Source organism: Mesocricetus auratus, unplaced genomic scaffold (assembly GCF_017639785.1).
Source record: "Mesocricetus auratus isolate SY011 unplaced genomic scaffold, BCM_Maur_2.0 Super-Scaffold_100045, whole genome shotgun sequence".
In the NCBI taxonomy this organism is placed as follows: Eukaryota; Metazoa; Chordata; class Mammalia; order Rodentia; family Cricetidae; genus Mesocricetus; species Mesocricetus auratus.
In genome coordinates this window covers 55,953-80,594 of record NW_024429222.1, presented here as the reverse complement: position 1 = coordinate 80,594, position 24,642 = coordinate 55,953, and the positions used below count along the sequence as shown (strand labels likewise).

Below are 24,642 nucleotides of genomic sequence, written 5' to 3'. Positions count from 1 at the left end.
TGGTGGGAGTGCAAACTCATACAGCCACTTTGGAAATCAGTATGGCGGTTCCTCAGGAAAATGGGAATAAGTCTACCACTAGATCCAGCAATTCCATTCTTGGGCATATACCCAAAGGATGCACATTCACGCCTCTAATAAGTCACATGTTTAATGGCGGCATCAGACTTCCTCCTACACAGCTATGTTCATAACAGCATTATTTGTAATAGCTAGGACCTGGAAGCAACCTAGAAGCCCTTCAACTGAAGAACAGACAAAGAAAATGTGGTACATTTACACAATGGAGTACTACTCAGTGGAAAAAACAAAGCAATGTTGAAATTCCCAGACAAATGGATGGAACTAAAAGAAACAATCCTGAGTGAGGTAACCCAGTCACAAAAAGACAAACATGGTATGTACTCACTCATATATAGATTTAAGACATAGAGCAAAGGAATACCAGTCTAAAATCCACACTGCCAGAGAAGCTAGGAAACACGGAGGACCCTAAGAGAAACATATAATGTCCCCTAGAAAAGTGGAAAGGACAAGATCGCTTGAGCTAATTGGGAGCATGGGGATAGGGGAGAGGGAATTAGGAGAAAGAGAAGGGGAGAAGAGAAGGAGGGAGGAGAACATGAGGGACCAGGAAGATTGAGTCAGGAGAAGAATAGAGGAGAGCAAAAAAAGAGATACCATAATTGATGGAGCCATTATAGGTTTGAAAAGAAATCTGGCACTAGGGAAATGTCCACAGATCTACAAGGATGACCCCCAACTAACAATGTAGAAATCCTTCCTATATTTGTACAGTCCTGGTATGTTGCACCAGTATGTGTTCCCTCGAGTTAAGACCTGACCTGGGGAAGAACATTTTCAAACATTCTTAACACTCATCAGCCTCACCAGCATGCATTCCCTGATTCAAGTGAGGACTAACAGTATATAGCAGATTTCATGCTAGAGTTTCTCCTATGAGGCACTCTTATAGAGAGAGACCAGAGGCAGGGAAGAAACATTTCATGCATTCTTTATGCTCCCAGACTTTACCTACCTGAGATCAGTGAGGCACAAAGGGGGCCAACTGAAACTACAAAGTTTCCACATGTTACTTACAATCTCAGGATTTCTCCTCGAGTGAAATCTGACTTTGAAAGAGAGATGACTCCCAGGGAGAGGCTCTTCTGCGTTAGTAAGGGCCTTCTTACCTGCATGACTCCCAGGGAGAGGCTCTTCTGCGTTAGTCAGGGCCTTCTTACCTGCATGACTCCCAGGGAGAGGCTCTTCTGCGTTAGTAAGGGCCTTCTTACCTGCATGACTCCCAGGGAGAGGCTCTTCTGCGTTAGTAAGGGCCTTCTTACCTGCATGACTCCCAGGGAGAGGCTCTTCTGCGTTAGTAAGGGCCTTACCTGCATGAGTCGCCTGGTGTCGACTTAGTTTTGACTTGCTGTAGAAAGCTTTCAGGCATTCTTCACATTGGTAGGGTTTCTCACCGGTGTGAGTCCGCTGATGTAAAGTGAGGTTTGACTTGTTGTAGAAAGCGTTCTTACACACTTTACATTCAAAGGGCTTCTCACCGGTGTGAATTCTCTGGTGTGCAGTGAGGTTTGACTTCTGCCAAAAAGCTTTCTTACATTCGTCACATTCATAGGGCTTCTCACCCGTATGGGTTCTCTGATGTCGAGTGAGGTGGGACTTGTAAAAGAAAGCTTTCTTACATTCTTTGCATCCATAAGGCTTCTCTCCTGTGTGAGTTCTCTGATGTAAAGTGAGAAGCCACTTCCGGCGGAAGGTTTTCTTGCACTCTTCACACGCATAGGGCTTCTCTCCCGTGTGAGTTCTCTGGTGTTGGATGAGATGGCACTTGTGGTAGAAAGCTTTCGGGCACTCTTCACATGCGTAGGCCTTCTCTCCTGTGTGAGTCCTCTGGTGTCGAAAGAGATGGGACTTGTGGTGGAAAGCTTTCCGGCACCGTTTGCACTCGTAGGTCTTCTCTTTAGTTTCAGTTCCCTGGTGTTCTGTGAGCGTTGGCTTCTCATGGACAACTTTACAACAGTGCCTACACTCACAGGGCTTCCCACACCCGTGGTTCTTCTTGTGCAGCGGCCTCTGGCAGTGTGTTTCCACACATGAACTGGATTTCTCTCCTCGCTGAATTTCCCACTGAGCCTTCAGCTGTGCCTTAAGAAAGAAGAATTTGTTTCATTCATTGCACACACTGTCCTAACATGGCTTCCTCATGTTTTGTAAGGTAAGGTGTGATTTTTGTTTATCCAACAAGTTTCATCCTTAAATTAACCGTGTTTTGAGCAATAAATGCTATTTAACAAAGGATTCAAAAAATTCCTTGAAATAAGTAGGTCTCTTGAATATGAAGTTCCTTTATTGAATATTACTTTGTATAGAAAGATCCTAGTTGAATATATTAAATATGGCAGGATGCTCTTTTATTCTTGTTACAGGAACCACGATGTATAGAATATGGGAGGAGTTTCTCTGTTTCATCATTGGGTTCTTCTGCAGCCTGCACGGTACAGGACTCAGTATGGAGAAGTAGTGTGTTCTGACATGAGAGAAATTAAAAGGAAGCCTCCCCAGACAGTTCTACTCTTCTTGTTCCGATTACAAGTAGTCTGAGTCCACATTAAAGATTTTACTTACTTCAGCCACTTCTTCATTTGATACACTGCTGCTGGTGGTTTTCACTTCATACCAATGACTTTCTTCATTTCCCTGGATGGTCTCAATCGGGACACATGCTTTTTGAACACCAAAAATAATATAAAAAATCATTAGCCACAAATAATCCTATTATTTATTCATTTCAACATATAGTGTCTTAGTGTCCTCATGTAAATTTTATGACAACATTGGCTGGGAGAAATTATTCTTTTTATTTGTTTGCTTTGAGACAGGGTCTTTCTGTGTAGCCTTGGCTGTCCTGGAATTCCTGGAACTCACAGAAATCCATCTGCTTTTACTTCCCAAGTGCTGGGCTTAAAGGTGTAGGCCACCACCGCCTGGCTGACAATTTATTCTTAAATAAATTAGGATGACTGTGGCTGAGAAGGTGGCTCAGTGACTGGTGTTGGCCACGCATGCATGAAAACTGGAGTTCACATCCCCATAAGACAGGCAGGCTAGATTAAACATTGGTAATTCTAGGCTGAGAAAGCAGAGATAAGAGAACCCTAGGGAGATGTGGCAAGAGACCTTAATGGATAAACTGGAAGAGCACTAAGGATGGTCTGGGTATCACACTCAGTCATCCACAGTGAGAATTGCCACGCCTTACACATCTCAAGCATCCTGAGCATTTTTTCTCAGTGCATCTGCACTTTCAGTTTCCATGCCTGCTCTCGTGAAAAAGAAAACAAACAAAAACAAAATGCAAGCCTCTACATAGGAACTGTCAGTGTCCCCAGCCTCTCTGATTTCTGATGACTTCTTTTCAGTTTCCTAGTGTACAGGATGTCTACTTTTAGAATTCCAAGAGATGTGGTTAAACGCAACCAATTTCTTCTCCAAGGCCAGTCTGCTATTAAGAAACCCACACTGCTTGATTCAATGGTCAGAACCACTGCTTATCAGGTGAACAAAATCCAAGTGTTGAATGACTATGTAAACAAACATGCAATAAAAATCAACTTTGTAAGCAGTAAAAAAAACCCTGCTAAGTACACAAGGAGGAAACACAATTGGAAATTGCTTAAAGCACAAAATTTGCCTAAGATATACACAGGGTGAGATTTTTGTCAAGTCTGTGTGCGTGTCTGTGCGTGAGTGTGTATGTGTATGTGTGTGTGTGTGTGTGTGTGTGTGTGTGTGTGTGTGTGTGTGTGTGTGTGTGTGTGTGTGTTTCTATTTCACCAGGCAGTGGTGGTGCGCGCCTTTAATCTCAGCACTCAGGAGGCAGAGGCAGGGAGACTTCTGTTAGTTCAAGGTCAGCCTGGTCTTCAGAGTGAGATCCAGGACAGCCAGAGTCTATTTCATAGTGAAACCCTGTTGTGAAAAATGAACCAGATATTCAAACAAAATCTAAAATAAATCACCCCCCCCATATGGGGTAATTGTATCAACAAGACTAGCAAGTTGGCTAGATAGGGAGACCTCTCTAAGGACTGAAAACCCATATGGCTGGGTCATATGACCAGCTCTCTTCAGGGTTGACTATGAACAATCCCCAGCCATCTCTCTCCTGGTTTACCTCCTTTGCCCAGCATACATTCACAGACCTCGAACATTCCAGACTGAGGCTTCTGCTTTGCACCAAGGCCCAAATCCCTGCTCCAACTTGAAGATCAACTCAGGTTTGGTTGTGCAGTGCCCTGTAAATGGGGGATCATACAGAGATGGCGGTAAAGTGCTATCAAATCCTCTGAAGAAAGACATCAACCCCAGTTTTGATTGGGGCTATGGTGGATGCACTCAAATTTGTTAGCTTTATAGTCATGTTCTTCACTGTCTGGAATATTACTCTCAAGTAACATTTATGTTAGCTTTATAGTCATGCTCTTCACTGTCTGGAATATTACTCTCAAGTAACATTTATGTTAGCTTTATAGTCATGTTCTTCACTGTCTGGAATATTACTCTCAAGTAACATTTATGTTAGCTTTATAGTCATGTTCTTCACTGTCTGGAATATTACTCTCAAGTAACATTTATGTTAGCTTTATAGTCATGTTCTTCACTGTCTGGAATATTACTCTCAAGTAACATTTATGTTAGCTTTATAGTCATGCTCTTCACTGTCTGGAATATTACTCTCAAGTAACATTTATGCACGATAAATTGTGCAACATAAGTTTTAAAATTTTAATAAGCAGATGAAAAGAAGAGACAAGAAGATGAAGTTGACAGGGCAATTTGTTGTGGAATATTAAGATGTGTTATATTTGTTTAATGATGTAAGGATGTGTTGTATTCTTTTATGTTGCATTTGTTTAATTGTGTGAAGTTGTGGTACTGTCTAAAACAACTTACTGGTCTAATAAAAAGCTGAATGGCCAATAGTAAGGAGGGGAAAGGACAGACGAGGCTGGCAGGCAGAGAAATAAAGAGGAGGAGGAATCCAGACTGGGGAGGACAGAAGAGGGAGGAGTGCGAGAAGCAGAGGAGGATGCAGGGACCAGCTACCCAGCCACACAACCAGACAGAGTGAGAAGGAGAGAAAAGGCATGCAGGAATAGAGGAAGATAAAAGCCTCAAGGCCAAAGATAGAGAGGAAAATTTAAGTCAAGAAAAGCTGGCTAGAAACAAGCCAAGCTACGGCCAGGTATTCATAACTAAGAATGAGCTTCCATGTATGATTTACTTGGAGCTGGGTGGCGGGACCCCCAAAAGAGTAAAGAGTAATAAATCCAACTACATTTTAGTGTTCCAACACAGGCCTGTATTTCCAAGTAGGGTCTGAGAAAGCTGAAGGAAAAAAAAAAAAGATAAAGCTCCTTTAGGACTCTCTGCCACACAGAGGAGCACTTAAAGAACCTTTTGTACGCTAAGTAGAAACAAAATTTAAGTAAAAAGTGCCTGTCACAATGCAGGGCACTGGCATTCTAGAGCTGGGTGAATAAATGAAGTTCCCAGTCACACACCTCCAACAAGGCTACGCTTTAGGCTTGGCTCTCATGACCCAGAAGTGGGTGGGGCAGCACCAAGACCATGGCGGAGGTCCTAGTTGCGATGCTTAGCAGTTTAAAGGCTCATGCAGTCAAAACTGACTGGAGATATGCAATAAAGACAGATTCAAACAGAAAAACAAAACAAAACAGGTTAGTGTGTATAAAAACGGATGTAGGTGTAAGAAAGAAAAGACAAAAGATATAGAAAATTATAGAAAAAATAATATAGTAGTCTTTCAAGAGAGAAGTAAAGTAATAAAAAAGAATAAGCCACATAGAGATGGGAGGCTGGATCATGTATATTGCTTTATTGGCGTTGAATTTTTTGATTGCTGGTTAAGTAAATGACAGCTGCTGACAGACATGGGATTGTGAACTAGACTGCTAAATGGAACTCAAAAAATGCATTGCTTTGGAGAAGAGGTTCTGCTTCTATTCCCACAGGAAACGAGAGGTCAGGGATTCCTTCAGGGTTAATATGGATCATGCTTGATTAGGGGAGACCTCCTGAATCTTGACAGGAGATTTACATACATACATACATACATATTCAACAAAGGTGACAGCTGGTCTTCCCAGGACTTGGTTATTATTTCAATTTTCTGAAGTTCCCCTAAAGATGCCTTTGTCCACAGACAACAGGAAGCTATCTAGAGAAAATGACAACCATATTCTTAAGAGTTGGGGTGTGGGTGATTTTTGGTTATTTGGTGGGTTATAAATATTTGTTATCATTTAGGGGAATATAGGATAAAAAACTACTATTAACTTCAGATATTTTGTATTGACATGGATTTTGGTATATTGATACAAATTTCAAGTTATTTTTGCTATACTGTATATAGGTTTCTACTTTTGCTTGGGGGATTGTGCTTATGCAGTTCATTTAAAATGCAATGTGTAATTAAGAAATGAGGGTAGCAGTTAATCTATAATAGTCAATCAATCTTGTTGCCACACTAGGTATGTTTTCAAGGTTAAAGTTTTCAAGGCTAAACAGGTATATTTTAGACAGATTTTCAAACTCTTCAAAGACCTATAGAACATGGAAGTTAAGAAGTTTAATAACCAAAGGATTTTCATGGAAATGAAACACATTTGCTCCTGGCAGCATGAATTCTTCATAAAAGGATGACAGGCATTGAAGAAATGCCACTTGGAGTTTGCTTTCAATGTGGCAAGGCTAGCCATTTGGGCAAGAACCTGCTCTTGCCTTGACTACTGACAGTGTGCTGTGTAGACTGAACAATCAGAAAGTGACTGCTGAACATTGCCAAGACAAAGCAGGGCAGTTCTTTGACATTCCTGCTTCACAGAAGAGTCTGCCAGGTATTTAAGGCCTGTAAGCCAAAGATGGATCCACCAAAGTTGCAGAGGAACTTTGTGTTACTGTCCAACAACCTCTGTTGTTAGGTAATATTACATCCTCCTGGGGTCTTTGATTGAGTTAAAGCAAGATGTAATTGTCCCTTAGTTATGATAGAAAGTAAATTAGGTATAAAACTTTTGAATCACTAAGATAAGATAGATAATGTAGTATTTTTCTGAACCTGCTAAATACAAATGGACTGAATATTGTAAATGTAATTCTTACTTGATTACTGTTTTGTTGTGTATAGTTTTACTATGTTAAAGTTCAAGTTCATTTTTATTTAGATAAAAGGGGGAATTATTAGTTTAGGATGTGTTATATTCACTTGCGCTGTGGAATATTTGTTTAATGATGCAAAGATGTGTTACATGTTTTTATGTTGCATTTGTTTAACTCTGCAAAGCTGTGTTACTTTGTCTGTCTAAACCCCTGAATAAGAACTGAATGGCCAATAGTTGGGCAGGAGAGGGAGAGGCGGGGCCTAGGCTGAGGAAGAGAAGAGTAAAAGCAGGAGAAGAAGAGGGACCAGCCTCCGAGCCACACAAGCAGCTATGGAGTAAGAAGAAAAGAAAGGGTAGCAATGTCAGGAGACATAAGTAAGCTATAATTCACCTCAAAGCTGTAAAGTACTGGATATTAAAATGTGGGAAGATACAGGACAAAGACACAGGAAAAAAGATGTGTCTAGCCACTGGGGTGCATCTGGAAGGAATGAGAAACTTGAAATGTTCACTACAGCAGTGAATTTATAGTTGGCAAATTACCTGACTATTTGATAATAGCTGTCAGAGAAATTTTAAATGATCCACAAACAAAGATTATCTGAGCTGACAGAGTCACCAACTACCATCATCTGACCATCACACGTCTGCAAGTATACAGCAAAGACACACTGTCCTACATGAATATGCATGGGACCGTCTCCTAAGATGTCTATCAGTTACTACCAACATTAGCCACATTCCCTTGCTTATCATCCAGGCAAGGGAGTTGCTAGTAGACTTACAGAGACTTAGACTTACCCACGAATACCAGGCTGCTGTACGTCTCCAGCATCACGTCCTTGTAGAGGATCCTCTGAGCAGCATCCAGGCCCTGCCACTCCCGCCATGTGAAGTCCACAGCCACGTCCTCAAATGACACCGAACCCTGTAATGACACAGTTCTCTTTCACCCAGGAACCATTAAGCCTTGGGAACAGAAAATGACACCCCAGTCTTCACTGGGGTGTACACTTAAATAGTATCTTACAGAAGGTGCAACTCAATTTGTATTCTGGTGTAGTTAGTTTCTCTAGTACTGTAGCAAAACAAAACAAATCAACAACAAACTGGCTAAAAGACAACCTGGGGAGGAGTTTGTTTGGCTTACAGGTGACAGTCCACCATCAAGGGAGCCAAGACCGGAACACATGACAGACGCCGAAGCAGAGAGCTCTGGTTACTGGAGAGCCATGATTTGCTCAGTTTCCTTTTTTATGCAACCCCAACCACCTGCCCAGCAGTGGCTCCACCCACAATGGGTGGACCTTCCTACACCAGTCATCAGTTAAAAAAATGCCCTACAGACTTGCCTCCAGGACAACCTGATGGAGGCATTTTCCCAATCCAGGTTGCCTTTCCCAGATGACTATAGCTTATGTCACACTGCCCATAAAAAAAAAGAAAAAAGAAAAAGAAAAAGAAAAACATAGTCTATTTTTAGGGAAAGAAAAAAATCAATACAAATACCTTCTGTGTTAGTACAATGATTCAAGAAAATGTAATTGTAGACTTTCCATGCACTTAAAATGGAAACAAAATCCAAGGAATAATGTCTATGTGTGTGTAATGATTGTGTCATAAAGAGCAAGGGGAAGAAATGCGTACCTCCAGCCATATAAAAAATAGTATCAAATCGGTGAAAGCAAGAACCTCGGTAAAAATATAAAATTTCAGGCTAGTGGCACAGCACTGTAATAATATCCATGCCCCAAGTTGCACGGCTGTGGGATCTGGTCCTAGCATCTCTAGCAGACTAGGTACTGCTGTTGGAATGGATCACTGGGGCTAAAGAGATGGCACGGAGGTTAAAGGCACTTGTTTTGCTTTCAGAGGCCCCTGGCTTTGTTCTCAGCACTCACACAGTGGCCCGCAACCACCTGTGCATCTGGCCCAAGTGATCCAAAACCCTATTCTGACCTTTCCAGCCACCAGGCATGAATGTGGTGTAGTCAAAACACACAGAATAACTAAATCCAAAAGGCACTCCTTCAAATGTAAATTATAACTCCATATAGGGTCACATAGGAATATAGAGGCCAAGTATTGCCAAATAAAAAAGTTTGGTAATACTTAAACAGTTTCTGAAAACACAACCAAAAATTAGTTCAGCGTCAAATATGCCATGATTCCAATGTGTTTGGGGCAGCATTCCCCCATATTGCATCAGGAGTAGTAAACATGCAACATACACCTTTTACTGCATGCCTTGACTCTCTGAAGAAGAAACATAGGAAAAAGCATGTAGTGCACTAAATCTATCATTCCATGTGAATGGATTCTGAGGAGTCTATCAAGAGCACTCCAAGCCCAGCTGTGTGTTGTAAACTGCCATGTTTTACTGTACTGTTCACAAAAACATAATGGCTCAATTACGTTTTCCTACTGCAGGTGGATCTCTGTGAGTTTAAGAGTTTAAGGCCAGCCTGGTCTACATAATAAGTTCCAGGACAGCCAGGACTACACAGAGAAACCCTGTCTTAGAAAACAAAGTTTTCCTACCATCATTTCAGTACTCAAGGATCAATTAGTATATATCTGAATTTGTTGTGTTAGCAAAACACACACATTCATTTCATTACACGATATCATTGCTTTAATCTTTAGGCAACTGATTGAATGCAGAGAATAAGTAACCAGGGAGTGCACAGCCCCAATTGCTACATCTAAAATGCAACCCTATACCATTTAATGTTCAGGATGTATCATAGAAGAAGGGAAGGAAAAACTCCAACAGCCAAACTTGTAGACACGATGGGGAAGTTGCACCCGTGAAGCCTGTGCACTACGGCTCCCTAGGCAAGATTTGCATACTGACAGTATCAGTTGAAATGTCAGTGTGGATGGGAGGGACTTAACAAGGCCCCACTCCTAAAGAGCCACAGGAAATGAATGGCCGCTCATCAAAGGAGACTCAGTTTTCTCCAGGAGGAGTCCCTCAGTAAGTTATCCAACCCCAAGTGTTAGGCATTAAATACATGCACTCAGGCATGCACAAACACACCCACACACACATACACTAGCAATGTAAGTTTATGAGTGATATATCAGTAACAATTATAGAAGTAGTCATCAATTAGAAAGAGAGTGGAAGAGACATGGTGTAGTCCAAGGAAGAGGAAGGAGAGATAAAAATGATATTCTCATAAATGAAACATCTAGTACCGTTTTCAGTTTTTTTTTTCTTGTGTCAAAGTCTCTCTTTGTAACCCTAGCTAGCCTAGAACTTGCTATGTAGACAAGACTGGTCTTAAATTCAATTATTGATTTCCCTCTACCTCACAAATGCTGGGATTAAAGGCATGAGCTATCACTCCCAGGCTACACCACACTTTTTATGAAAACTGATTGACTAATTAGAACTTTAATTTGGATTGTGGACAGGTTGGAATGGTGCAGTCCCACAGTTCAATTACAAACTACCTTGGATATTCTCCACTCCCGCCACCCCCGCCCCAATACCCAGTCTGTGTCTTACCTGATAGCCTTGTACCTATCATATGATGCCTTGTTAATTATTGGTTAAGTAATGTATCAGACCACAAGCTTCTAGCAACCAACGGCTAGGAATCAGATGACGCTGGAGACTCATACTTGAGGTCTTGCCACCTTGCTGCTATGAACTGCCTACCCAATGTCTCCATCAATGTATTTCAAGTGCTTTCATGCATTACTTTGATTTTTACCATAGAAGTACCATGAAATTGTTAGCATATTGAAACATGGAACTTGAGGTAATGTAAATCAGTGTTCCAAAATGATGATCACTCATATTTGGTTCCAAAATAAACTCTTGTCCCTGCTGAGGTCAGAGGTGTGATTTTGTTTTAAAGATTGATTTTATTTTTAATTATGTGCATGTGTATGTGCTTGTGCACGTAAGTGCAGCAGCCCATTGGTGTCAGAAGAGGTCAAAAGTCTGAATCTCTTGGAGCCACAAGTTACAGCCAGTTGTGAACCTCCCAACATGAATACTGGGAATGGAGCCCAAGTCCTCTGCAAGAACAGCACATGCTTTGTTTGTTTGTTTGTTTTTTGTTTGTTCGAGACAGGGTTTCTCTGTGTAATAACTCTGGCTGTCCTGGGACTCACTCTGTAGACCAGAGTGGCCAGGAACTCACAGAGATAGATGCGCCAGTCTCTGCCTCCTGTGTGCTAGGATTAAAGATGTGTTCTGCCAACACAGGCTGGAGTCATCTTCTAGCCTTGAAAATTGCATACAAATTAATTCTATTCTGTAGAAGGTTATGAGGTTCTGGTATTCACAGATATCACTAGAGAAATCAGGAATGGTATACATGAAGGCTTTTTCTCTTCAACAGGAGGAATTTTCATGATTTCCACCCAAACGGTTGGGAGTGGATGTTGTTTATAGCCTGGTTATCTTTGTTGTTTTGTAAGGCCAAGTTTCATCCTAATTCCACAGACTCTGAGCATTGTCTCTCAGTCAGCAGAACCCATTCTCATGAAAAGAGTTTTGATGTAGTCATTCCTTAAGCTTGTGATAAATGCCATGAGGAAACTTTTTTTTTCAAAACTGCTCTGTGTTTAAATATGTTAAAAAAAGTCGACTGCTTGGGGTCAGAAGTTTGAACCCGTCTAGCTACCTAAGCCATACTAAACCAGCTTTCCTTTTAATTCTTGCATACAGTTCCTCTACTGGCTGTGGCTATAGCATCTGCAGGAATCCCCACAATTAGTGCCCCATGTGAGGGTCTCAACCTTGGGGAAGGTAAGTGTGGTGGTTTGGATGAGAATGGTCCCCACGGCCCCTCAGATTTGAACACTTGGCCACCAGGGAGTGGACTACTTGAAAGAATTAGGAGGTGTGGCCTTGTTGGAGGAAGAGTATCACCAGGGGTGGGCTCTGGGGTTTCAATAGCCCATTCCAAGTCCATGGTCTCTCTTCCTGCTGACTGGAGATCCAGATGTAGAACTCTTGGCTAATTCTCTAGCACCAAGTCTGCCTGTGTGCTGCCACACTTCCTGCCCTGACCATAATGTACTAAACCTTGAACGGTGAGCAATACTCAGTTAAATGCTTTCTTTTTAAGAGTTGACATGGTCATGGCATCTCGTCACAGCAATGGAACACTGGCTAAGACAGTAAGAAAATTTTCCTTTAAGTAGAAATTAGGGGCAGAAATGTGGGCATCTTACTCAAGGGTTCATGACTGTAAGTGATAGAGTGGAATTAACATGGAGTCTTCCTAGTCTTCTGAGACAAAGCACTTTATAAAATTATTGAAATACTTGCTAAAATCTAATGGAGCAAAATATGCAAAGCAAGAGCTCTATAATTTTGTACAAGCAACTTTGAAATTTAATTCTTGGTTCCTTAAAAAAAGAACCATAGATATTGAAAATTGGAAATGTATAGGAGTCAATGTAAAAACAGCCCATGAGAAAGAAGTTAAAATCCCTGTCAATTATTTTGAAGTCTGGACTGCAGTAATGCACTGCTTGAATCCTCCTGAGGACCATAAAAAACAAAAACAAAAACAAAAACAAACCTCTGAATTCCATGGACACTTCTCACTAGGGGCTGCTACTCCCAGGGTTAAGGAGACTGACTTGAATATTCTGCCTCCCCTTCCAAAAGCCCCAAATTTATATCCATGTACAACAAATATTCATTCTCATCAATCCAACTCAGAAATTCAGTCTATGGGCCTCACTTCCAGAGACTACTTATGGAAGATGAGGAAAACAATGAACAGGAAATGCTTGGACATTTTCACACTTGACCCTCTCATGTCTGTCCTTACGACTTCAAATCGTCAGACCCAAATGTGCGTCAACATTGCCATTTACTTTTCAGTTCCTAAAGAATGTCAGAAAACTCATGGCTGGCAATGGCATTTACTGATAAACGTGGGAAATTTTAAGCAGGAATATTGTGGTGGTTTGAATAGGAATGGCCCCCATGGACTCACGTGTGTGAATGTTTGGTTCATAAGGAGTGGCACTATTAGGAGGTGTGGCCTTGTTGGAGGAAGTGTGTCACTGTAGAGTTTGGTTTTGAGGTCTCATATGCTCAAGGTAGGCCTAGTGTGGCACTCTCCTTCAGCTGCCTGCAGATCAAGATGCAGAACTCTCAGTTCCTTTTCCAAAAACCATGTCTGTCTGCATGTCATGACAATAATGTACTAAACCTCTCAAACTGTAAGCCAGTAAATGTTTTCTTTTATAGGAGTCGCTGTAGTAAAGATGTCTCTTCACAACAATAGAAACTCTAAGACAAACATTATGGTGGTTTGAATGAAAATGGCCCCCACAGGTTCATAGGAAGTGTGGCCTGGCTGGAGGAAGTGTGTCACTAAAGGTGGCTTTGAGGTTTCGATTGCTCAAGCCTGGTCTAGTGGCTCTCCCTGCTGCCTATGGATCTGGGCATAGAGCTCTCAGCTACTCTCTGGCACCATGTCTGCCTGCACACCGCCATGCCCCACCCCCATCATGATGACAGTGGACTCTGAGCCAGCCCCAAGGAAATGTTTTCCTCTATAAGAGGTTCCTTGGCCATGGTGTCTCTTCACAGAAATAGAACCATAACTAAGACAGACATTGTCACTCTTTAGGACTATAAGCAAACAGACAAAGCTTCCTGAGCCCCAGGACAACACTTGATGTGGAACACAAACTATTATGATGAGTCAAAGGAAAAGAGGAAAGAAACTGTAGCAACAATGCCCCTATTAATGTGGATATGCTTCAGCAAGTGGGACAATTTAGTGACACTAGGACAAATGAATGGTTCCGCTCAGTCCTTAGACCAAGTGCACATTGGGCACTGTGGCCCTGGGGAACTACTTCTGGTCATGGAGAAACTGGCTCCTCTGGTCACTTTAAGACAAAGTTAATGAGTCTTGCCCTGAATTTCTTGCTCCCTCGTGGGGGAGGCTGCAGATATCCTGTTCAGGCAACTTATGTTTGGTGGAGCCACCACAGAGTGCAGAGCGGCCACAATACCAGTTAAACGTGAGTTTTCTAACTGGGTAACGGCCACTCTGACATTGTCAGCGCCTCTCTTGTGGCAGCAGTCATTGTAGCAGTCATTCTGAAATATTTCAAAAAGGATCTTGCTTTGAATGTGGAAACAGAGGACACTGAAAAGAATGAATTCAAAAATTCTAATGATCTAACTCACCTTTGCCCACAATGTACAGGAGGAAAACATTGGACTAAAGAATGGTGATCCAAGCTGGGTGTAGCAGCACATGTCTTTAAGCCCAGCACTCGGAAGGCAGAGTTTGATGCCAGCCTGATATACATATTGAATTTCTGGATAGCCAGAGCTTTACAGTGAGACCTTGTCTCAAACAAGCAAACAAACAAGAATGTTAATCCAAATTTGACAAGGAGAGTAAGCCTTTAAACTTCCATGGGAGCAACCCCTAGTCCCGTGACAAATGCAGAAACCAACCTACTGAACAAAAAATAAACCAGGATCAGGAACATATCCAGTCATGCAGGGGACTGCGCCTTCATGGGGAAAAATTAAAACAGGTCTGACTTCTAGTAAGGAGCAATTGCAACTAAGAGATAGATAGCCCTAAGTTAGTCCTTGGAATTCTACTTTTGTAGTGCATAAAAAGACAAAGAATAAATCTTGACTGTTACATGATCTTAGGAGCATAAATGCTACTATGAAAACAATGGGGACCTCCAGCCAGGACTCCAAGGGCTCCTACTAAGATACCTCGGGGACATTACATTATTATACTTGACTTAAATACCTGTTTCTCTATTCCTTCACATCCCAGTGATAAGGAACATTTGCATACACTATTTTAAATAATCAATAGCCAATGACCAGACAGCAATGGAAGGGTTAATTGCAGAGGATGAAGAGCAGGCCATTACTTATCAATATTAAGTACATGGAGCAATTAAGCTGATGCTGATTAAATTTCCTAAGGTACTGATCATTCCTTATGAGGATGACATCTCCACCCTCTCATCCCACCAGCTCTTAACTTTCAGGGTACATAAACTAAAAAACAAAATTTAGACACAGTTCCAGATAAAATACAAGGCATCATATTTATAAGTACTTAGGCTATATTATTTCTCAACAAAAAATTAGCCATCATCCTCTCAGTTCAAAATTAAAACTTCCCAAACAGTACATCCTCAATTACGTACCAAAAACTTTGGGCCATGTCATCTGAGTATGTGCTTATCTGCCTATCATGATTAAGTATTTGGCTCCACTCTTTAAATTGCTTTCTGGAGACTCTCAGTTAAATGCTATAAAATAGATGACACCTGAAGGAAATCAGGTTATTTGTCTATTGAATGATGCTGCTGCTAAAACAGTAGCTCACAGAATTAATCCCTCACTTCCTTACCAATTACTTATCCTGCCCCCTCTTTCTCTGGTATTGGAATTACCTATCAACAAGGTAGGTAATGATATCACAGAAATTTATGCCTGCCATAATTCTCAGCAACAATCTGAAACTCCTTATTTGCAAGAAATTATAGACTTAATTATGGGAAGGACACATCATAAAGAACTTACTGGTAAAGAGCCCATGGAAATCATTGCGCCACTAAATGAAATGCAAGTTGACTGTTTCGTTCCACAGTGATAACAAATGGCAGGTTTCACTAGCATGCTATTCACGATCAATACATAATCATTATCCAAAAGACCCTTTTAAGGTTTTTTTGAAGATATCTCATGGGAATTGCCTAAAATTACATTTAAAAATCCCATAGATTGCTCTCAACGCTTTTACAGATGGCTCTTCACAAGGACAAGGAGAATGTTATATATACAAATTCCACTTGTTCCTCAAAAAAAGACTGGATCCAACCCAGGTTGTACAGTAACAGTCTGAACTCACTGAACTCAATCAGCTGTTATTAGATGTTTCCCAATCATTGGAAAACTACTTTAACTGACTCTTCATATTGTGCTCAAACACTTTCTCTTTTAGAAACTGCAAGACTTGAACCCATCTCCCTTCAGATGTCTATATGACTACAAACTCAACTTTTTTATAACTCATATTCGTGCTCATTCTAATTAGTCAGGTTCGTTAACATCCGCTAATGCTCAAGCCAATGCGCTGGCCTCTTCCTCGCCCCTAATACTTTCTTTTCAGGTCATTCAAAAATCTCATGAACTTTTTCATCAAAATGCAACATCTTGGGCAAGCAGGTGAGAGATCTGCCTGCAGGCTGCACCACCACTGCCACCACCCAACTCCAAGACCCACCACATGAACCTGGTCATCCTCCTCATGGCCAGCCCTCCCCTGAAATGCCAGCAGACTACACAGGCACAGGCACAGGCACAGCCCACACCAGTTGGAAGAACAGGTGAGTGACTGGCCCCCCAGCTGAACTGCCCCAATGACTAGATCCTAAACCCTGGGCACATTCTGTGTCCCTCCCCTCCCTATCTCAGCACTAAGCAAGGCAGCTGGGTCCCACCCCCAACTCTGGAGCAGCTCCACTGCTCTGGTGCAGTTCCCAGCAGCAGGCAAGCAGGTGAGAAACCCACCTCCAGGCTGCACCATCACCGACACCACCCACTGGAGTCTGTTCTCCCAAAACCACTCCAATGCCCAACCCCACGCACCTGGTCGCCCTCCTTGTGGCCAGTCACTCTCTGAAACCCCAGACTACATAGACACAGGCACAACCCATACCAGTTGGAAGAACAGATGTATCACAAAAGTGTAAAAACACATTCAACAGCAGAAAGGGCAATGCCAGAACCCAGCAACCCTACAACTTCCAACACAGAAGAAGTACAAGAAAATGACCTTAAAAATAACTTTATGAAGTTGATGGAGGCCCTTAAAGAGGAAATGAAAAATTCCCCTAAAGAAATTGAGAAAAAGGCAATAAAAAATGTGGTACATTTACATAATGGAGTATCACTCAGATGTTCATTTCAATGACGTCATGAAATTTGCAGACAACGGATGGAACTAGAAAAAAGCATCCTGAGTGAGGTAATCCAGACCCAGAAAGAGAAACATGGTATGTACTCACTCATAAGTGAATATTAGCTGTAAAGTAGAGGAAAACCAGGCTACGATCCACAGACCCAGAGAAGCTAGGTAATGAAGAGGGCCCCAAAAGAGATGCACGGTTTTCCCTGGGAGAGGAAAATAGAAGAGATCTCCTGGGGACACTAGGAAGTGGGGTGTAGCATGAAAAATAAAGACCCAGAAACTGATATTGGGGTTCCAGATGAAGTTCAGAGAAGCAAAGCAGCCAGCCTCTAGCTCTTACCTTCAGCTCAAACCAAAGGGCCGATCCTCAAACTGTTGGATGACCCCAGATAAGATTCCAAGCAATAGCAGAGAGTGCCTGAACTGACCTTCTCCTGTAATCATATTGGTGACTACCCTAAATGTCATCAGAGAACCTTCATCCAGTAACTGAGGGTGGCAGATACAGAGATCCACAGCCAAGCACTGGGTCGAGCTCCAGGAGTCCTGCTGAAGAGAGGGAGGAGGGATTGTGAAAACGCGTGTGTGTGCGCGCGTGTGCGTGCGTGCATGTGTGTGTGTGTGTGTAGGTCATGATAGGGAAACCCACAGAGACAGCTGGCCTGAGCTTGGAGCTCACAGACTCTGGACCAACAACTAGAGAACCTGAATGGGGCAGGCCTAGGCCCTCTGCATGTGTGTGACAGTTATGTAGCTTGGTCTGTTTGTGGGGCTCCTAACAGTGGGATCAGGATCTGTCCCCTGGCGCTTGAACTGGCTTTTGGAAACCTATTCCCCATGCTAGGTTGCCTCAATTAATCGTGATGCAAGGGAGGAGCTTGGTCCTGCCTCAATTTGATGTGCTATGTTCTGTTGACTCCCGTGGGAGGCCTGCCCTTTTCTGAGCAGAGATGGAGGAGGGGTAAATGGGGAAGGGTTAGACAGGAGGTGAGGGAGAGGAGAGGGGGGAGGGATGGAGGGAGGGGGATCAGTATGTAAACTAAGTGAAAAGAATTTAACTGAAAACACGAGATCTTTGTGGGTGCAATTCTCTTCACCTCATGAGCAGGCCCAGCAAATTATCTGGCCCGACCCTTGTTTCACCCACCACATTACCCTAGGCTGGTAGAGTCAATCCCCAGGGGTTATGAAAACTCAATGCCACTTAAAACAGATATTATTCATATCCCAGAATTTGGACACTTCAAATATGCTCGTGTAACCGCTGATACTTTTTCTAATATGACTGCTGCTTCTGCTCCCAGGGGTGAAGCATCCTCAGACACCATTAAACATCTATTACACACCCTTCCTTTCTAGGATTCCCACAACAAATAAAACTGATAACCGCCTTGCTTATACCAACAAACATTTTTGAGAATTTAGCAGTTTATAGAATATTAATCATGTTACTAATATCCCTTACCATCTACAGGGTCAAGCTTTTGTGGAATGACATCATCAAATACTTGAACATCAAATTTTTAAAAGAATAAGTATATACACTCATCTAAACCCCCACATGCTATGCTACATTTAGCTATGTTAAGTTTTAATTTTTTTCACTTTAAAGCATGATGCTTCTGACGACCCAAAGCATTTTGCCCTAAAGGAAACACAACCTAAAGAAAGTTAAATGGAAAGATATGGAGACTAATCAGTAGGAAGGCTCTGATGCTCTTTCAACATCAGGGCAAGGCTATGCTGTGTCTTTCCGAAGATGAAGTCCCAGATGGCTCCTGCTTTGATGAATTCAACCAGGATAGCAACAGAGACCACCGGACAAATGAAGTGTCAGAAGACAGATGGCAAACCCATCAAGGAGACACACCCAGAGGAAGAGGAAGATAAGGGAACAATACTACTGACCCCAAAAATGTTACTGTTAGGTTTATGGACTGTATTACATGCTAATTCTCAACTTGTCATTCTGTTTTTCAGGGGGAAATAAAATGCATACCAGTAAGAGGAGACAGTTTGATATTGTCTTGCCATGCTGAGGATTATTTTCATCTTTTAAGAACAGTTGTCTGGGTAAAAGATGGTATAAAAATATTTAGTCCCATGAATGGGGGATATTTTCGTTGGACTAATCTAATGGGAACAGTTCAAATGCAGTAATATGGACTGTAGCATAAAATAAGTACTCTTTAGAAAGCTCTGATAGTGGGAACTATAGTTGTATGAAGATGAAAAGGGGAATACCTGGTGTGTTGCCTACCAAAGTTGGTATTATTGTACCTAGGATAGTTCTATCTATTGCCAATGGTTTAGACAGTAACCTCTGGCTTCACTTGGCACATGGCAGTCAACAGGAACAATCCTTTTGCGTCAAGAGCCCCAGCTATTTCTTGGCTCTTAAAAATAAATTTATATGCATTGGAATCATTCATATGCACTATGTACAAATCACAGGGGACAAAATGGAATCCTCTTGCTCCCAAACATAGGGCTGCCTCTGATCTTCCTATCTATGGTGTTTTCTATCACACTGTTTATGCCTTAAATGTACTTATATCCTTCCTTATTGCAATTCCACCTCTAATAATACCCTGCCCTCTGGGATGGACTTTTTTTGGGTGTGTGTGTGAAAATGCTCCTTACACTGTCCTTCCTGCAGGTTATAAAGGCTTATGTAGGACAGGCCATATTATACCCACTTTGCTCAGTAAATCTTTGCAACTGATTAATAGAATTAAGGACAGCCAAGACTACACAGAAAAACCCTTTCTAGAAAAAACAGAGAAAGAGGGAACTCACCCTGGGAATTGTGATGATTCTTTGCATGTATTGGATCCTGTAATGGTCACACCTGCAGTGGACTTTTTAAAAAATTTATTTATTTATTATGCATGCAGTATTCTGTCTGCATGTATGTCGGCAGGCAAGAAGAGGACACCAGATCTCATTATAGATGGTTGTGAGCCACCGTGTGGTTGCTGGATTTTGAACTTGGGACCTTTTGAAGAACAGTCAGTGCTCTTAACCTCTGAGCCATCTCTCCAGCCCTGCAATGGGCTTTTTATTGCCCATCCCAGGAATGTTCTGGAATACAAAGAGAGGTCTTAAAGATGACCTTCGGGCACTCCAATAGAGCAATCAGGTAGTGTGCGGTACTTATACAAAGATGGCCTGCATGATTAGTAACATTAATAATATTACAGCAAACATATTAGCAGAAATTAATCAAGAGATGGCTAATTGAGGACCACATCCCAAAAAAGCCTTCTTTTTTTTTTATCCAACATAATCAGTGTGTTTGGGATTTTTGAGAAGGGTTATTTGTGTGACTGTAGTAGAGCTCATGATGGTCTTGCAGATGCTAAGCAACAATTCTGCCCCTGAGCAACAACGCCCCCCTTTCCCTCTCCCTCTGACAAGATTTCCTATGTAATTTGGGGAGGGAGGGAAGGTTTCGAGACAGGTTTCTCTGTGTGTCTCTGGCTGTCCTAGAACTCACAGAGATCCGCCTGCCTCTGCCTCCCAAGTGCCAGGATTAAAGGCATGTGCCACCACCAGGCTCCTTTGGACCTTTTAACTGGTTTCAAATTCCTGTTCCTCCTGCCTGTGATTTCCAATGGGGTAAATGTAGGGGAAAAGGGACCAGTCAAAGAAACACACCCTGAGCAGAGCCAAAGAAAACACACTTTGACCCTGCAACCAGAACCAAAGAAATGCACCCTGACCCTGAAACCAGTGCCAAAGAAACACACTTTGTCCCTGAAATCAGAGCCAGTGAAAAAAATGCACTCTGCCCCTAAAATCAGAGCCAAAAGGCTAAAAAGGACCAGAGAAAGAAACACATGTGAGCCCTGAAATAAAAGCCAAATCTGAACCTGAACCTGTGCAGAAAACTAACCAATTCCTGAGCAAGAGATGTAGCCATTCTGAGCTCAGGGATTGAAATCTGACCAATCCACACCCTGGAAAACTCCGCCCCTAAGATCCCCTACATAAAACCCTGTGTCTGTTCAGCTTGTGGTTGTCTAGCTGTCTGGATTCTTCCCTCCCAATAAGTCTCTTGAATGAGGTTTGGGTGAGGCCTTCCTTCGCTGGAATGGAGAGAAGTAACAACTTTTCACCAGACCCAGGGCAGAGTAGAGTGGCGTCAACCTTCGCAGAGAAAACTTCCCCTGGCCAACTGGAGTTGTTACACTCCAGGGACCTGAGACAGACCTGAGCCAAACTGGAGCAGAGCTGATACGCCGGGGAAGCCTTTCCCTGAAGCAGGGCTAAAAGCTGCTACAATTATTGTGACCTGTGGTTTTCCTTGGCTCCCGGGTGCCAGAGTATCTTTATGTCCGAGCTGTGACACTCAGTAGAATCCCTATCCATCCGAGCTACTGCAATGCTTATAGTACTATTGCAGGAGTGTGCCACAAAGAGTTTGCTCTGCTAGGCCTGTGCTGACAGGGTGGAACTAAGTCTGACCCTTACATCAGCCCCATTTTATAGGAGAGGAAAACCCACTGAAAGGGAATGAACCACTAAGCAGTAATGCTACCCTGGAATTCAGGTCCAAACAATTGGACTTTGAGTATTTCTTTGGAGATAAGGTCCTTATCCTGTAGCTCAGGTTGGCCCTAAACATTCACAATCCTCCTGCCTCCCAAGTGCTAGGATTACAGGGGTGCACTTCTTGCTGTCATAGTCACTGTTCTATGGCTGTGAAGAGGGGGTGGAAAGGAAGAGGGACCCATGGGCTGCTGGTGAATGTGTATAAATCCCTGTGATTAGAAGATGGAGGAGGACTGCTTGTAGCTTGAGGCTAGCCTGAGCTCCATAAAAAAATCCAGACTCTGCTTGTCTACACGGTGAGAGCCTGTTTGAAGAATACAGGGAAGGGAAAGAGCTGTAGGAATGCATTTGTGAACATACAGGAACACCCAGACAGAGAAGTTTCTCTTAGCTAGCCTCTTGTATCTTTCCCCTCTGTTCCCGAGACTGGCACACCAGGTCTCAAGACCTCAGCAGTGGCCTTTTGTAAAGATGTGCCTGTTCTAGAACCCACAGCTCCGTGCTTCTGAGTCATATTCTCCACCAACAGCGTCTGCACACCACTGCCATGACCTACAAGGTCTGAGAGGCAGGAGAACTAAAGAACACAACCTCACCCCCCAGCGTTTGGTCCTGGGGCTCTAACAGTACTCAAATGATCTATCTGTGCTTTTTTCTTTTTTTTGCAGGGAGGGAGAGGGTAGTCATCTCTGCACCTGTCCGTCCACACATCATCTGTGATTCCTCAGGCATCTCTTTGGATGCAGAGAGCTCTTGGTAAGGTCTAGGGTTCCTGAAGGACAGACCCACCCACGACTTCTGTGCATCTCCTATTGGCCTCAGATCTGCCCCTGGACATATGTGCAGGAGACCAGTGTGCAGTTGGGGACTGTGGAGGAGAAGCCGAGCTAGTAACTGGAGACCTGAAAAATGTCAATTTCTGACCTGGGCTCCATTGTTTATCTCCACAGAGAAAGGACACAATCCTGAGGACTCCACCCTTTGATCTCAGCTACTCTGGAGACCAATGCAGGAGGTCCACGTTCAAGGCTGTTCTGTGTTACCTGTAAGATCCTGCCCCGAAAAAAATCACAAAAACAAAACAAAACAAAACAAAAACAAAAAACAACAACAAAAAAAAAACATCAAACAATACTGGGAAGGTGGCTCTTGCAAATTGCTTGCCTAGCAATCCCTAGGTTGAGCCTCAGACAGACAGACAGACAGACAGACAGACACACACACACACACACACACACACACACACACACACACGGTGTGCCAGTAACTGATACAGGGCATTATCTGCATCAAGCAGTATGAACGCTATCACCTGGATTTCAAACCTGACTGCCTTAGTGACCCAGTGTTTCAAGGAAACAGGTCCTGAGGAAGAGGTGGTGAGAGACCCGGGAAAAGATGGGCCAGACAAGCGAGCCAACGGGGCATGTGGAATACAGGACTAGATTCAAACTGTCAGAGAAGCGGTCACATCAGCTCAAAGATGAGAGATCAAGCAGATTCAGAAGGATAGTCAGAGACACAAACCCAAGCAGAGGCAAAGCTACAGCAGCGGGTGAGGAGGTAGTGGGGGTCAGGGGAACGACCAGAACACGGGTGAAAGTTCTGGGAGGTGGGAAGAACCGGGTGGCTGTAACCGCTGAGATAACAATCCCTCAGATGCTGCAAGGGGAAGGAATCCGCCACCCGATGATGCGCAGGGATCTGACCTGAGCACCCAGTGGAGACAAAGCAGTCCGTGATTTACCGCAGCTCGGGAGCTCCCCGTGAGTCCTGTGGGACCCGGGCCCAAGGCTCCCGCCTGGCAGCTCCACCGTGCAGGCCGTCCCACCGCGGTCCTGGCTGGTATAGTAGCGCTCGCCGACCAGTTTCAGCGGCTCTCCCAGCTCGGCCGCCACACATTCCAGGGCAGAGCTCGCAGAGAGGACTGCAGCAAGACTCAACTCCAGGAGCAGGGAACCGACAGGACGCCTGGCTGTCCGGAGTCGATCCAGCCCCAAACCCACAGCGACAGGCGACAGAGTGCACAGCTGCTCTTCCGCTCAGCACGCGCCTCACTCACCATCTCCAGCTTCCCGGGCATCCCAAGTCCTCACTGTGGCTCTCCCCGCACCACCGAGGCACCGGGCCACAGAGGCGAGTACACAGTGTCCAGGAAGGATATCTCCTGAGAGAGGATGGATGGTACCCAGCGCCAGGTCCCAAGATGGCTGATCTGAGACAATAATGAGCCAAGCACACTGTGTCTTTGCTCCTGATTGGACAAGCCTCGCACTAATGCCTCCGATTGGACAGAACCTCAGGTTCAGAGCCAGAGTGACAGTGGATTGATCCAATCGGCAACTGAATGAACAATAACAGGTTGACTGACCTGGATTTCTCTCCTGGAAATCTAGCCCCAACTGAACAAGTTATATTTAACTTTGTACACAAAACTAGATCTATCAGTTTATGATGATAGATAGATAGATAGATAGATAGATAGATAGATAGATAGATAGATAGATAGATAGATAGATAGATATTTAGGTAGGTAGACACTTTGAACTTTGAAATTGGAAGCAATTTCCTAAAGCACCACTATGCTAAACTGTCAGAATGATAAGTTTTTTTGTTTTGTTTTAACTAATTTTATTTAAATTTAAAACAATCTTAATCTTATTTTACATACCAATCCGTGTTCCCTCTGCCTCCCATCCTCCCATGCCCCCCACTCACCCCCATCCCACCCACCCACCCCCCTTTCTCACCCCCTCACCCACTGCTCAGGGAGGATAAGGCATCAAAGTCTGTCACATTATTTGGGGCAGGAGAGAGTGGACAGCCTTGTCTTGTTGCTGATTTTAGAGGAATCCCATTGAGTTTCTCTCTATTTAGCTTTATGTTGACTTGCTGTATATTGCCTTTATTATGTTTAGGTGTGTTCTCTC

At 43.1% G+C, this 24,642-nt stretch overlaps 1 protein-coding gene across 1 annotated transcript in view; it reads right to left on the bottom strand.

Annotated features, from left to right (window-relative positions):
• The window catches only part of LOC101836425 (zinc finger protein 25), a 42,325-nt gene extending 18,574 nt beyond the window's left edge, over positions 1–23,751 (bottom strand). Inside the window, exons 1-5 of the mRNA XM_040735325.1 lie at positions 23,422–23,751; positions 8,004–8,130; positions 4,221–4,313; positions 2,647–2,744; positions 1,395–2,166 (exon numbers count right to left, since the gene is read on the bottom strand). Of these exons, the coding sequence (XP_040591259.1) occupies positions 1,395–2,166; positions 2,647–2,744; positions 4,221–4,313; positions 8,004–8,037 (997 nt within the window). The 5' untranslated portion in view covers positions 8,038–8,130; positions 23,422–23,751. The remainder of the gene's footprint in view (positions 1–1,394; positions 2,167–2,646; positions 2,745–4,220; positions 4,314–8,003; positions 8,131–23,421) is intronic.
• Positions 23,752–24,642: the final 891 nt, after the last annotated feature.